This window comes from Pongo abelii, chromosome 3 (genome assembly GCF_028885655.2).
Source record: "Pongo abelii isolate AG06213 chromosome 3, NHGRI_mPonAbe1-v2.0_pri, whole genome shotgun sequence".
Taxonomy (NCBI): domain Eukaryota; kingdom Metazoa; phylum Chordata; class Mammalia; order Primates; family Hominidae; genus Pongo; species Pongo abelii.
In genome coordinates, this window is record NC_071988.2 from 42,343,833 (window position 1) to 42,356,085 (window position 12,253).

General features: G+C 37.8%; 1 protein-coding gene across 2 annotated transcripts in view; it reads left to right on the forward strand.

The window, feature by feature from the left end:
- GRXCR1 (glutaredoxin and cysteine rich domain containing 1) overlaps positions 1–12,253 on the forward strand; it is a 351,235-nt gene that overhangs the window by 276,552 nt on the left and 62,430 nt on the right. Inside the window, exon 3 of one of the 2 annotated variants that reach the window (XR_008524467.2) lies at positions 1,396–1,507. Coding sequence is in view for 1 of the 2 variants with exons in the window: in XM_024246314.3 (XP_024102082.1) it covers positions 1,396–1,638 (243 nt within the window). In the remaining variant the exon portion in view is untranslated. Of the gene's footprint in view, positions 1–1,395; positions 1,639–12,253 lie in introns of those variants that run through there. The other variant, XM_024246314.3, reaches the window with a different exon arrangement.

The following is a 12,253-nucleotide window of genomic DNA, read 5'->3' on the forward strand; positions in this document are numbered from 1 at the left end:
TGGTTGATTTCATGTCTTTGCTATTGTCAATAGTGCTGCTATGCTCTCTTTATCTTAGTTGTAGTAAATTTGCAGTATATGCCAAATCCAGTCTTCAGAAATATTGGTCCACATGATCTTTAAAAGCATTTACAGTTAGGTGTCACCACTTATACATCAGAAAATTTCCTATAAAAATCCAGATTTTAAGTTTCTACCTAAAATAATTATGTGTAACCACACTGAAGTCAGATGCCTGCAAGACAACAATTGCCTAATGACATTGAACCTTTGGAGTGTTACCTGTCCATGTGCATCTTGGCAGAGTGGTCTGACTTCTCTGCATACAAAGTGGTGGAGTTTAGTGTCCTACTGGCTTGCTTTAGTATTTAGCTGTCCAGAATGGTTTCCAAAGTTTCGACTCCACAGGGTTTTTGCAAATTGTGTGGTTGTGATTTAAAAAATTACAGCTTTGTGAAGACTCATGTATCCCACGGTCTCATGGTATAGTTGTGTTCTGTTCAGTTTCCTTCAACTAAGACTGTGATAAGGAAGAAGAGAAGCTTTCTTATTGATTTCAGAACCTACCTGGTATGGCTCTTCAGCACACATTAGCAGTGCTGGGCAGGGTTTCCCGGGAAAGCAGTCACTGACATCTGAAATGTAGAAAAAGATTCTCACACAGGACAGTCTTCATCTTGTTTTTGAGTGTTGCTTGCCTCCACTCCAGTGTGTCTAATTCCTTGTTTCCTTTTTATGCCTGGTTTGACCCACCACTCACTTTGGTGTTGATTTCTGTGCACTCCCATTCTGGAACATTTAATTGTTTTATTTCTTGTGGCAGAACTTTCTCACTTCATGTGGGAGCCCTGTCACTCAACAGAGCCCTTGCACATATGTTATGCTACTTAAACCTTAGAAAAATCCCATGATAATAGGTCTTGTTATTCCCAGGAAATTGTTGCCCCAAAAACTATACAATTGGATAAATTGATAAGTAGAAGAATTTTAACTGGCTAAATGCGTTATAACCTTGACTATTCTGTGGCATAAACTTTAGGTTTATGAAACAGATGTAGTAATTGAGCAATGTCTATGAAACATAAGAAAAATATTTCAGTCATTTACTATTTTACCACATGGCATCCCATGTGAGATGTGATCAACTTTAAGATTAGCCATTACTTGATATGCTACTGAGAAAAGGAAAAAATTAAATTATGTAATATATTATATTGATTGCTATCTGTATCCCAATTATGGATGTTGTAACTTAAAAAGGTAAGTCTTTGAATTGGCAAATGAGTTCATTCAACTTTTATTGCATGGCTTTAACGCAATTTTTAATTGTCTTAAAATCATAAGACACAAGAAAGTAAAAGCAAACATTCTTACAACTCAATGATTTCCCTTCAGCAACCATCAACTGATCTAGAATTTGACCGTGTAGTGATTTATACCACCTGCCTTCGTGTGGTCCGGACAACCTTTGAAAGATGTGAACTGGTTAGAAAGATTTTCCAAAACCATCGCGTAAAATTTGAAGAGAAAAACATAGCCCTGAATGGTGAATATGGAAAAGAGTTAGACGAACGATGCCGACGAGTTTCTGAAGCTCCTTCCCTCCCTGTTGTGTTCATTGATGGCCATTACCTTGGGGTAAGTATGCCGCCCAGGAAAGTCTTTGCCATAGAACCCAACCAGGGCTGATAGAAATCTATAATCATCTATACATTTGCAGCATAACTACTGGAACACTTGCTGGTTTTTTTGGAGCTCAAACCAAAGGGATTGGAGCACTTATTTCTGTCCCAGACAATGAGCTGCCACAGTGCTCCTCCCTGAAGAAGTACAGTGAGATAAAATCAACAAGAAACTGCACTTTTGAATAGAAATAAATGTTTAAAAATATTCAGTTGACTTCAGTTTTGCACTGTGAAGCTTGGCATGTGGGATAAAGACTGTATTTTTAGTGTAGGCAAGAAAAATGGATATTTATAAGATATATATTTATAAATTCTCATATACAGCATTATCAATCAGTTTCCTACCTAATGAACCTAAGATGATAGTCCTGAAATGAAATCAATAAGAAATGGGGCCTGGAGCCAGAATTTTATCCGCTTGTTTAAAATTACTTTTGACTTGGGTAATGCAGCAGTTGGAGACATAAATTCAGGCTTACAGTAAGCAGAGAGAACTCCCAGAGCAGCAGCAGAACATGCCTGTTTCATTTCTCTTTGAATAATACTGTTAGTGTAGTTAACTCTCATTGATCTGTGAACATCCTGTGGAAGAAGCCCACAGACAGGGCTCCAGAGAGTACACTTTGGAAAGGGTGAGAGCAAAGAGCCAAGGGGCACCAGCAACCAGTTTAGGAGCTGACTACATGATCACTTATCACAGAACAGAGACCGTTGAACCACAGATGGATACTTGGATCTTGGTTTCATTTAGCATCTGCTCTTAACCTTCATTTTTCAGAGGAGGTTATAAAAATCTAGAACAGGAGATGCTCACATTTTGTTTCAGGGAATCAATCTGTGTTTTAATATCCTGTCATTTTATAGAAAGATAAATGTAGAGAAGCTGTGATTCAATAGCTATGACATTATGTGATTGTACTTTTAACCAGAGCTGGACACACATTACATTCTGTAGTAGAGGAATGCTGATTTGAAGTATTGATCCTCTTTTTGATGTATTTCAACATATATCCTTAGGTTGCAGAAAATGACAATAGCAGTAACAATCATGGTAAAAATAATAAATAATAATAGTAATAATAACACTCCACTGCACTCGCAGCTTTGCAGCTGTCATTGCATGTAATCCTCAGGGTAGTCTTAAAAATAAACTTTCAAATGGCATACTGGTTAAGAGCAAGCACTGGGGTCAGACAGACTTGTTTTAAATTCCTGTCCTGACACTTACTGTGTGACTCTGTGCTTTGGTTTTCTCGTTTGTAAAATGGGAATAAGAATACAACTTATCTCATATGCTGATTGTGAGAATATTGAGCTAATACATATTAAGCACTTGGTTCCTCTGCCTGGAACAAAGTATGTTTTTAGGAAATATGAACAATTATCCCTGTTTTGCAAAAGAAAACATTAATTCCTTTGCTCCAAGTGACAGAGCTGGCTAAGTGGCAAGGCCAGCACTCAAAGTTATGTCTGTCTGACTCCCCAAACCCTTGCTCTTTGGCACATTACCTCAAGGAAAGGGATCTTTGCCTGTTTGCTGGTATAGTTTTAGGACCGCAAACAGTGCTTAATGCAAAGTAAGTTTTCAAATGAACATATGTTGAATGGACGGATGAATTATGCTATATTGCCTCATCATGTTCTTTTGTTCTCTCTCTAAGACATTCTTTCATAAAGAAGGGATCTGATAAACTCAAACACACTAGGGAGAAAATGTAACTTGTAAGGGCTATGAACATTTCCCTTTTTTAACTTGGGAAAATGTCTGACAAGGTAAGACATTTCCCATTGTGAATTTCAACTTCTGTGCAACTGCACAGTTAAAATTAGTGGGCAACTGCCTTCAATGCACAGGTATAAAGTTGGCTGTTCTTATTCAGAAGCCAAACTGCTTATCTTCTCACTATTTCTCAGACAATATAAGAGGTTATAATGCCCATCCTGCTGTTTGCCCTATAGTTTGAGGAATCTCATAGGAAGGGTGAAACAGACAAATGAGATAGGGGGCATGCTTCTTTCCCATTTGCTTTTTTCTGTGATCACTTTATTTATACACATGGTAGCCTAGAGGAGGAAGTATCACACAGGTGCTACCTTGCTGTTTCCGTAATTTAAGCTAATGCTCTGAACCTAGAGAGAGTCCAGAAACAGATATTCCCCCTTCTTTTTTGCTTATGAAAGGAAAATTACTTCTAAATCTTTAATTCAAAATGGCAAACACTCCAAAACAACGAATTCTCCTCCTATTAAAATAGCCTGTTCATTTAAATTGCAATGCACGATTGTAAATGGAATACATTGCTTGAATTATAGGGCCCTTTTCCCGCACTGTGCATGCATCTGAAATGGAAGGATGCCCTCTGCTGGGTTGGACACCTGGTGAAATGTAATTTTAAGGGAGGAAAAGAAGCTGATGTTGGTAATTTCCTCAACATCTGTGGTGTTTTAAACAGGCACATGAAACCATTTGATTTAGTTTAAATTTAGATGGGTGAGAAAAATCAAGATTTGTGAATCATCTGCACAATACAATTTTTTTATAGGAAGGAGACAGAAAAATAGAAAAACAGACAGAAACAGCCAGAGAATGAGGTAGACAGAGACAGAAAGTGAGGCATCTGGAGGCAGACTGGGGGAGATGGGACGGAGAACAAGAGAACATTTTGTAGCTCCCTTTGCATTACTGTCAGTGTTACCCAATCCAGGGGGGGTGGTGCCAGAAGAATTTAGTTATCTTCATCGAAGTGAAAATAACAAAGTTTAATGGACAAGAAGAATTACAAGGACACTAAGCTCTTTTTTTCCTGATGACTCTCTTCCCCAACCAAACTAAAAAATGAAGATGGAAGCAATGAAACAGTCAAGGAAAAAAAATACTTTAGAAGGTAAATCTGCATTGCCCTTGGATACTCCACAGTGGGGGGCAGGGGAGCAAATTCAGTTTGGAACTTGCTTAAGGCAACTGTTTCATTATTTTGCATCAGAAATTTTTTTTACACAAAAAAAGATTGTGTTCAAGTAGTAACAACATAAATTGTCTTAGAAATGCCAGTGGGAAATAAATTAGAAATAGTGGCCTGTCTGGACCAATCATGAGCCTCCACAGTAGAAATCCACAAAACCCACATTGGAATGGAGCTATAAAATGTAGAATGAACCTAAGTGGGGTCTCTGGTGACAGAGAGAGGAATAAAAGGGCCATTGACAAAAATAGATTTCTTAACTACCTGATATTGAGGTGGGACTGACTGAAAATTCTATATATGTTTAAAGTACTGCATTATTCTATTTAAGAGTAAAGACCACTAGTATTGAGCATAATTCCTTTGCTGCAAGTGACACAGCTAGGTTACAAACTAGAAACACAAACTCTAGGTACATTTCTAAGGAATACTCACAACATTTCTTAGCAGACATGGGTGCCCAAGGAAGCTCCTGCCATAGTCAAGAAGCAGTTGGCTCCAGAAATCCACTGCATTTGTTGTGATTCACCTGTTGCTCTGCAACCTCACCAGCATTTGGTGTTGTCAGTCTTCTGGATATTAGCCATTCTAATAGATGTGTAGAGATATCTCATTGTTGCTTTAATTTGCCTTTCCCTAATGACATATGATGTGGAACATCTTTTTAATATGCTTATTGGTCATCTGCATATCTTATTTGGTTAGGTGTCTGTTAAGGTCTTTGGCTCATTTTTAAGTCAAGTTATTTGTTTTCTTATTGTTGAGTTTTAAGAGTTCTTTGTACATTTTGGATGACAGCTCCTTATTAGATATGTCTTTTGCAGGTATTTTCTTAAGTCTGTGGCTTGTCTTTTCGTTCTCTTAACAATGTCTCTTAAGAGCAAAAAATTTTTAAGATTAATGAAGTTCACTTTATCACCTTATGCATAATTTCTTTCATGCATCCTACTTTTGATGTTGTATCTAAAAAATCATCACCAAACCCTAGATCATCTAGATTTGCTCCTAAGTTATCTTCTAGGAGTGTTATAGTTAACACGTGACATTTAAGTCTTTATATTGAGTTCGTTTTTGTGAAGGAATAATGTTTGTGTCTAGATTAATTTTATTTTGCATATGGATGCTCAGTTGTTCTAGGCCCATTTGTTGAAAAGACTATCTTTTCTTTACTGAAATGCCTTTGCTGTGTTGTCAAAGATGAGTTGACTATGTTTATATGGATCTATTTCTGGGTTCTATACTGTTTCTATAAATCTATACTGTTCTATTGGCCATTTATCTATTCTTTTACTAACTTAATCCAAATTTTTTAGAAATATTTCTTTTATATCTCACTTAATATGCTCAATATTTGTCTTTTTGAGTATATAGGATATAGGTATAACAACTGTTTTAACCTACTTATCTGACAATTATATCTGTGTCAGTTCTAGTTGATTTCAATCGATTGATATTTTCTTCATTTTTAGTCATATTTTTCTACTTTTATGCCTACTTGGTAATTTTTGTTTAGATGTCACCTATTGTGAATTTTACCTTGTTAGGTAAAAATATTCATTGTTGGAATAATTTTTTATACCCATACATATTCTTCAGCTTTTTGCTGAGATACAGTTAAGTTTCTTAGAAAGAGTTTGATCCTTTGGGTTTTGTTTCTTAAGGTTTTCTAGTCAGGGCCAGAATAGTGTTTGGTCTAAAGCTAACTGTTTCTCAGTACTGATCAAGATCTTGTAAGCACTTTACTCAATGCGCCATGAATTATGAGGTTTTCCAGTCCTACTGGTGGGAACAGGTACTATTTTAGGTCCTTTTCCTAGATAATGTCTCCTTTAATTCTTTCAGATAGTTATTTTGCTTACCTTGAGTGGTTTTCTTAGATGAAGATACTGATCAGCACTCTGCTGAGCAGCCAGTCTGGGCCCTCTACTTATATCCAGAGTTCTCAGTGAAGCTCTTTACTCTCTAAAACACTATCCTGTCAACTCTAGCCATCTTGGTCTTCCGACTCTCAAGTCTGTTTCCTCAATTCAGGAAGTACCCCAGCCCTCCTGTACACAGCTTGGAAAAGGTGTCATGGCAGTCAGCTTGGGTAGCCATAGAGCTCACCATGTATTTTCTGCATCTCTGAGATCATCATTCATTGTTGTCTGATGTCCAATATTATAAAATCAAAGGTTAAAACATTATTGTTGTTTATCAAAATAAAACAATTGGTCTATTTTCAGGCAAAATAACAAAGTAAAATAAAATTTTTAGGCTGGATGACTATAACAGTTATAAATTACATTCATTTCTGAGTAATAATGGTTCTTTTACACACACACACACTAAACAACAATGAAACTTAAATCTTTAAAATCTAGGAGGTTTGTATTTTTTTCTCATATGCAAAATGTACAGAAACGTTCACTGGAGAGAGTATAAAGTTTCATGATATAATCTAGGACCACTTTCTAATTTTCAGTTCTGCCATTCTTAGCACAGATCTTCCATCCTCAAGTTCTCCTAATAGTATAAGGTAGTTACTGAAACTCTTGCCATCATACCTGTATTCCATACAGAAATGGAATAAAAAAAAAAAAAAGTACATCCTTCTTAAAAGAAGGAAGTTCCTTTTAAAAGAGTTTTTTTTTTTATTTTTTCAGGAATCTCACCCAACTTTCACTTGCATTTTATTGTTAACCTTTAGTAGCAAAGAAGGATAGGAATGTAATATTCTAGATGTCACATTGATAGGCTGAAAAAATAAGGTATTTCTTAGTACTGCATAGAAAAGAGAGATCATAGATATTGGGTAGGCAGTTAGTGTCTGCCAAGGTGATCAAAGCTCATTTTGACTAGAACAGTTCCTTCAAGCTGTATGTGTTTCTCATTAGTTATTTTCATGTAGTCAATGATTCCCTAGTATCTACTCTGTTAATAAGGGCTGTAGAGATGGTGGCCAGCCTTTGGTAAATTTGTTGTTTCTGTATGGGAGTGTTATTATAATTATATAAAATAATAACTAGTGTCATAAACCATTAACAGAAAGTTAAGTGCTTTGTTACGTTGTGAAAGTGTTCTGTTTTAAACCATGTGAAAGTATTTAACATCTGCATGTGAGAAGTAATTTTTAAATTTTGGGGTCATGGGAGTCTTTGAATATCTGCTGAAAGATGTTGATATTTCTGTTTGTGTCTGTTTTCACACTGCTATAAAGAACTACCTGAGACTGGGTAATTTATGAAGAAAAGAGGTTTAATTGACTCACAGTTCTGCAGGCTTAACAGGAAGCACAGTTGGAAGACCTCTGTAATGTAAGCTGGCTGTTTCTGAAAGCATACAGTCATATGCATTCACAAAGAGAACGTACAATCATGGCAGAAGGTGAAGGGAAAGCAAGCATGTCTTTACAATGGTGGAGCAGGAGAGAGAGAGGGATCGAGAGAGCAAACTGGGGAAATGCCACACACTTCCAAACAACCAGATCTCGTGAGAACCTGCTATTATGAGAACAGCAAGGGGGAAGTCTGCCTCCATGATTCAATCATCTCCCATCAGGCCCCTCCCTGGCACACAGGCATTACAATTTGAGATGAGATTTGGGTGGGGATACAGGGCCAAACCATATCATTACATCCCTGGACTCTCCCAAATCTCATGTCCTTCTCACATTTTAAAACACAGTCATGCCTTCCCAACAGTCCCCCACAGTCTTAACTCATTCCAGCATTAACCCAAAAGTCCAAGTTCAAAGTCTCATTTGAGACAAGGCAACTCCCTTCAATCTATGAGCCTGTAAAATCAAAAACAAGTTAGTTACTTCCAAGATACAGGGATCAGATAAATGCTCCCATTCAAAAAGGGAAAATTGGCCAAAACCAAGGGACTACAGGCCCCATGCAAGTCCAAAACCCAGCAGGGCAGTTGTTAAATTTTAAAGCTCCAAAATAATCTCCTTTGACTCCATGTCTCACATCCAGGGTATGCTAATGCAAGGGGTGGGCTCCCAATGCCTTGGGCAGTTCTGCCTCTGTGGCTCTGCAGAGTACAGTCCCAGCAGCTGCTTTAATGGGCTGGTATTGAGTGTCTGCAGCTTTTCCAGACACATGGTACAAGCTGTCAGTGGATCTATCATTCTGGGGTCTGGAGAACAATGGCCTTCTTCTCATAGCTCCACTGGGCAGTGCTGCAGTGGAGCTATGAGGGAGCTCCAACCTCACATTTCCCCTTAGCACTGTTCTAGTAAAGGTTCTCCATGAGGACTCTACCCCTCTGGCAGACTTCTGCCTGGACATCCAGGCATTTCCTTATATCCTCTGAAATCTAAGAGGAGGTTCCCAAACCTGAATTTTTCCTTCTGCATACTTGCAGGCTCAACACCATGTGGAAGCTGCCAAGGCTTGGGGCTTGCACCCTCTGAAGCCATGTCCCAAGCTGTATTTTGTCCCCTTTTAGCCAAAGCTGGAGCTGGAGTTGCTGGGATGTAGAGCAACATGCCCCAAGGCTGTACAGAGCAGTGGGGCCCTGGGGATGGCCCATGAAATTATTTTTTCCTCCTAGGCCTCTGGGTCTGTGATGGGAGGGACTGCTCTGAAAGTCTCTGAAATGCCCTGGAGACATTTTCCTCATTGTCTTAGCTATTAACATTCAGGTCCTTTTTACGTATGCAAATTTCTTCAGCCAGCAGCTTGAATTTCTCCCCAGAAAATCAGTTTTTCTTTTCTACCACATCGTCAGGCTGCAAGTTTTCCAAATTGTTATGCTCTTCTTCCCTTTTAAACATAAGTTCCAATTTCAGACAATTTCTTTGTGAATGCATATGACTGTATGCTTTCAGAAACAGCCGGGTTACATCTTAAATGCTTTGCTGCTTAGAAATTTCTTCTGCCCAGATACTCTAAATCATCAATTTCAAGTTAAAAATTCTGCAAATCTCCAGGGCAGGGGAAAGATGCCACCAGTCTCTTTGCTATAGAGTGACCTTTACTCCAGTTCCCAATAAATTCCTCGTGTTCATTTGAGACCACTTCAGCCTGGACATCATTGTCCATATCACTATCAACATTTTGGTCAAGTCCATTCAACAAGTTTCTAGGAAGTTCCAAACTTTCCCATATCTTTCTCTCTTCTTCTGAGCCCTCCAAACTGTTCCAAACTCTGCCCATTACCCAGTTCCAAAGTGCCTTCCACATTTTTATATATCTTTATAGCAATGCTCTACTCCCAGTACCAATTTCCTGTATTAGTTCATTTTCACACTGCTATGAAGAGCTACCTGAGACTGGGTAATTTGTGAAAAAAAGAGGTTTAATTGACTCACATTTCCACAGGCTTAACAGGAAGCATGTTTGGAAGACCTTAGGAAACTAATAGTCGTGGCAGAAGGTGAAGGGAAAGCAAGCATGTCTTTACCATGGCAGAGCGGGAGAGAGAGAGAGTGAGTGAAGGGAAAAGTTCCACCCATGTTCAAAAAACCAGATCTCAGGAGAACTCACTCACTGTCATGAGAACAACAAGGGGAAAATCCACTCCCATGATTCAATCACCTCCCACCAGGTCCCTCCCATGACCCATGGGAATTACAATTTGAGATGAGACAAATATGGCTGGACACAGGGCCAACCATATCATTAACTCCTGTACCTTTCCAAATCTCATGTCTCAAAAAAAAAAAATGCTCAAAGACAGCTAGAAAGTAGGATACACTTCACTAAGAACCATCTCCAAGGTACTTTTTAAGATGGGAAGTTAGTTTTCTAAGAATAACTTAAAAAAAAGTCTCTGATATTGATTCAGGGTTCTTGCTCTGTTGCTCAGGCTGGAGGGCACTTACACAATCTTGGCTTACTGCAGTCTCTGACTCCAGCTCAAGCGATCTCCCCACCTCAGCCTCCCAAGTACCTGGCACCAGAGGTGTGAGCCACCATGTCTGGCTAATTTTTAAATTTTTTGTAGAGGTGGGGTTTCACCATTTGCCCAGGCTTGTCTTTGAGCATTTTATTTAGCAATGTGTGACCCATTTCATCACATGTACTATCATAGCTGATTTTAATTTTTCATTATTTAACTCTGGAACTGATGAAATTTAGGTTTTTATTACTCTTCCTTTTTATTCGTTATCTTCATTTCTTTTTGGTCACTTGTTTGATCATTAGAAATTCCATCAGAGATCGGGTTGGAGGAAAGTCTCATGAACATTCAAATCTTCTTTTATTGTTTTGGATCTTATTTGGTAATAGGCAAGATAAGTGTTAAATCTTCAAGCTTTGTTGTTTAAAGCCACGAAGTGTTTGTTCTGGCCTTCAGATAGTACAGGGATAGCGAAATTTAAAATTTAGAACTAAAGCCAGACTTTTAGAATTTAAGCAGTTTCTTGTGTGATTGCTTCTCTGTCCCTTTTTCCTGGATAACTCGGGATAGTTTTTAATCATAAGAACAACAATGACAATGATAGTAAAAGCTAATTTGAATGTCATACTCTGCTAAGCATGTTACATGCATTATCTCTTACTTTTGAAAATAGTACTGTGAATGGTACTGTTATCATCTTTCAAAACCCAAATTTTATACTTGAAGTAACTTAAGCTTAGAGAAGCTAAGACACTATTTAAATATCTTCAGATCACAATTGGTGTAGCCATGATTCAAATTTAGTTGTGTCTGGCTATTGCTTGAGCTTTTAAAAGTTGAGGACTCAAAGTTCTAATCAATTGACAATGGCCTTCAGTTCTACTCTTTAGCAGCATATTTACATGCTGAATTACTTCACCACTTGAAATGATTCCATATTCAAAATTGTGAACTTAGTAACATCCTGCTTTGGTCACAATTTTCTGTCCTTTAGTCTCTTCCATTTGTTCCCCTATTGAACTTTCTCATCATTGGCATTTTTTGATCTTTACTCCTTTACAATTTCTCTTAGCTTATAGTCTCAATTTTGTTTTCACTTGTCTCCTTATCTTACTAGATTCAGAAATATAATAGCCAGTCTATAGTCACTTGTTGCTGAAATTCTATAGACTTTCCAAGTTTGCTAGTTCCCAGTTCTGTGCAAACCCCTCCAGTTGTTTTTTCTTTCTTACTCCACATTGCCATGGGCATGATTTTAGAAAATACCCAAACCATAACAAAAAGGTATAAACAAGGTTGTATTGTCAACGTTATCTAGGCCCATTACTTCATTTTCCTATTAATATCTTGTTAGTTTTCTATTGTGATCCACATAACAAATTGCTTGACATCTTTTCTAATTTCCCCAAACAGAAGTTCCATTGCCATTTCCTGTTTCTTCACTTTCACAGCTCTAATCTTGTAAAGTCTTTTCATTTTGGGGGTCCTTGCAGATGTTTTTTTTTTCTTGACATTAAAAAAAGTACCACAGAACCACCCTCCAGTATTCATTTCTTATTCCAATACTCTGCTTTTGATTAATGGCCTCACAATTCCCCCACTTAGTTTTCTTTGACTCCACCTACTTCCTCTTGCCTCATATCTAGTCAGTTGCCAAGATTTATTGTAATATACGTGGATCTGTATTTGGCAAGTTTTAAGAACTCACCTAAGTGGGTATAGCAAAGTAAAGTAGAGGCAGACATATTTGCATGCAAGGATAAACTCTTTTTC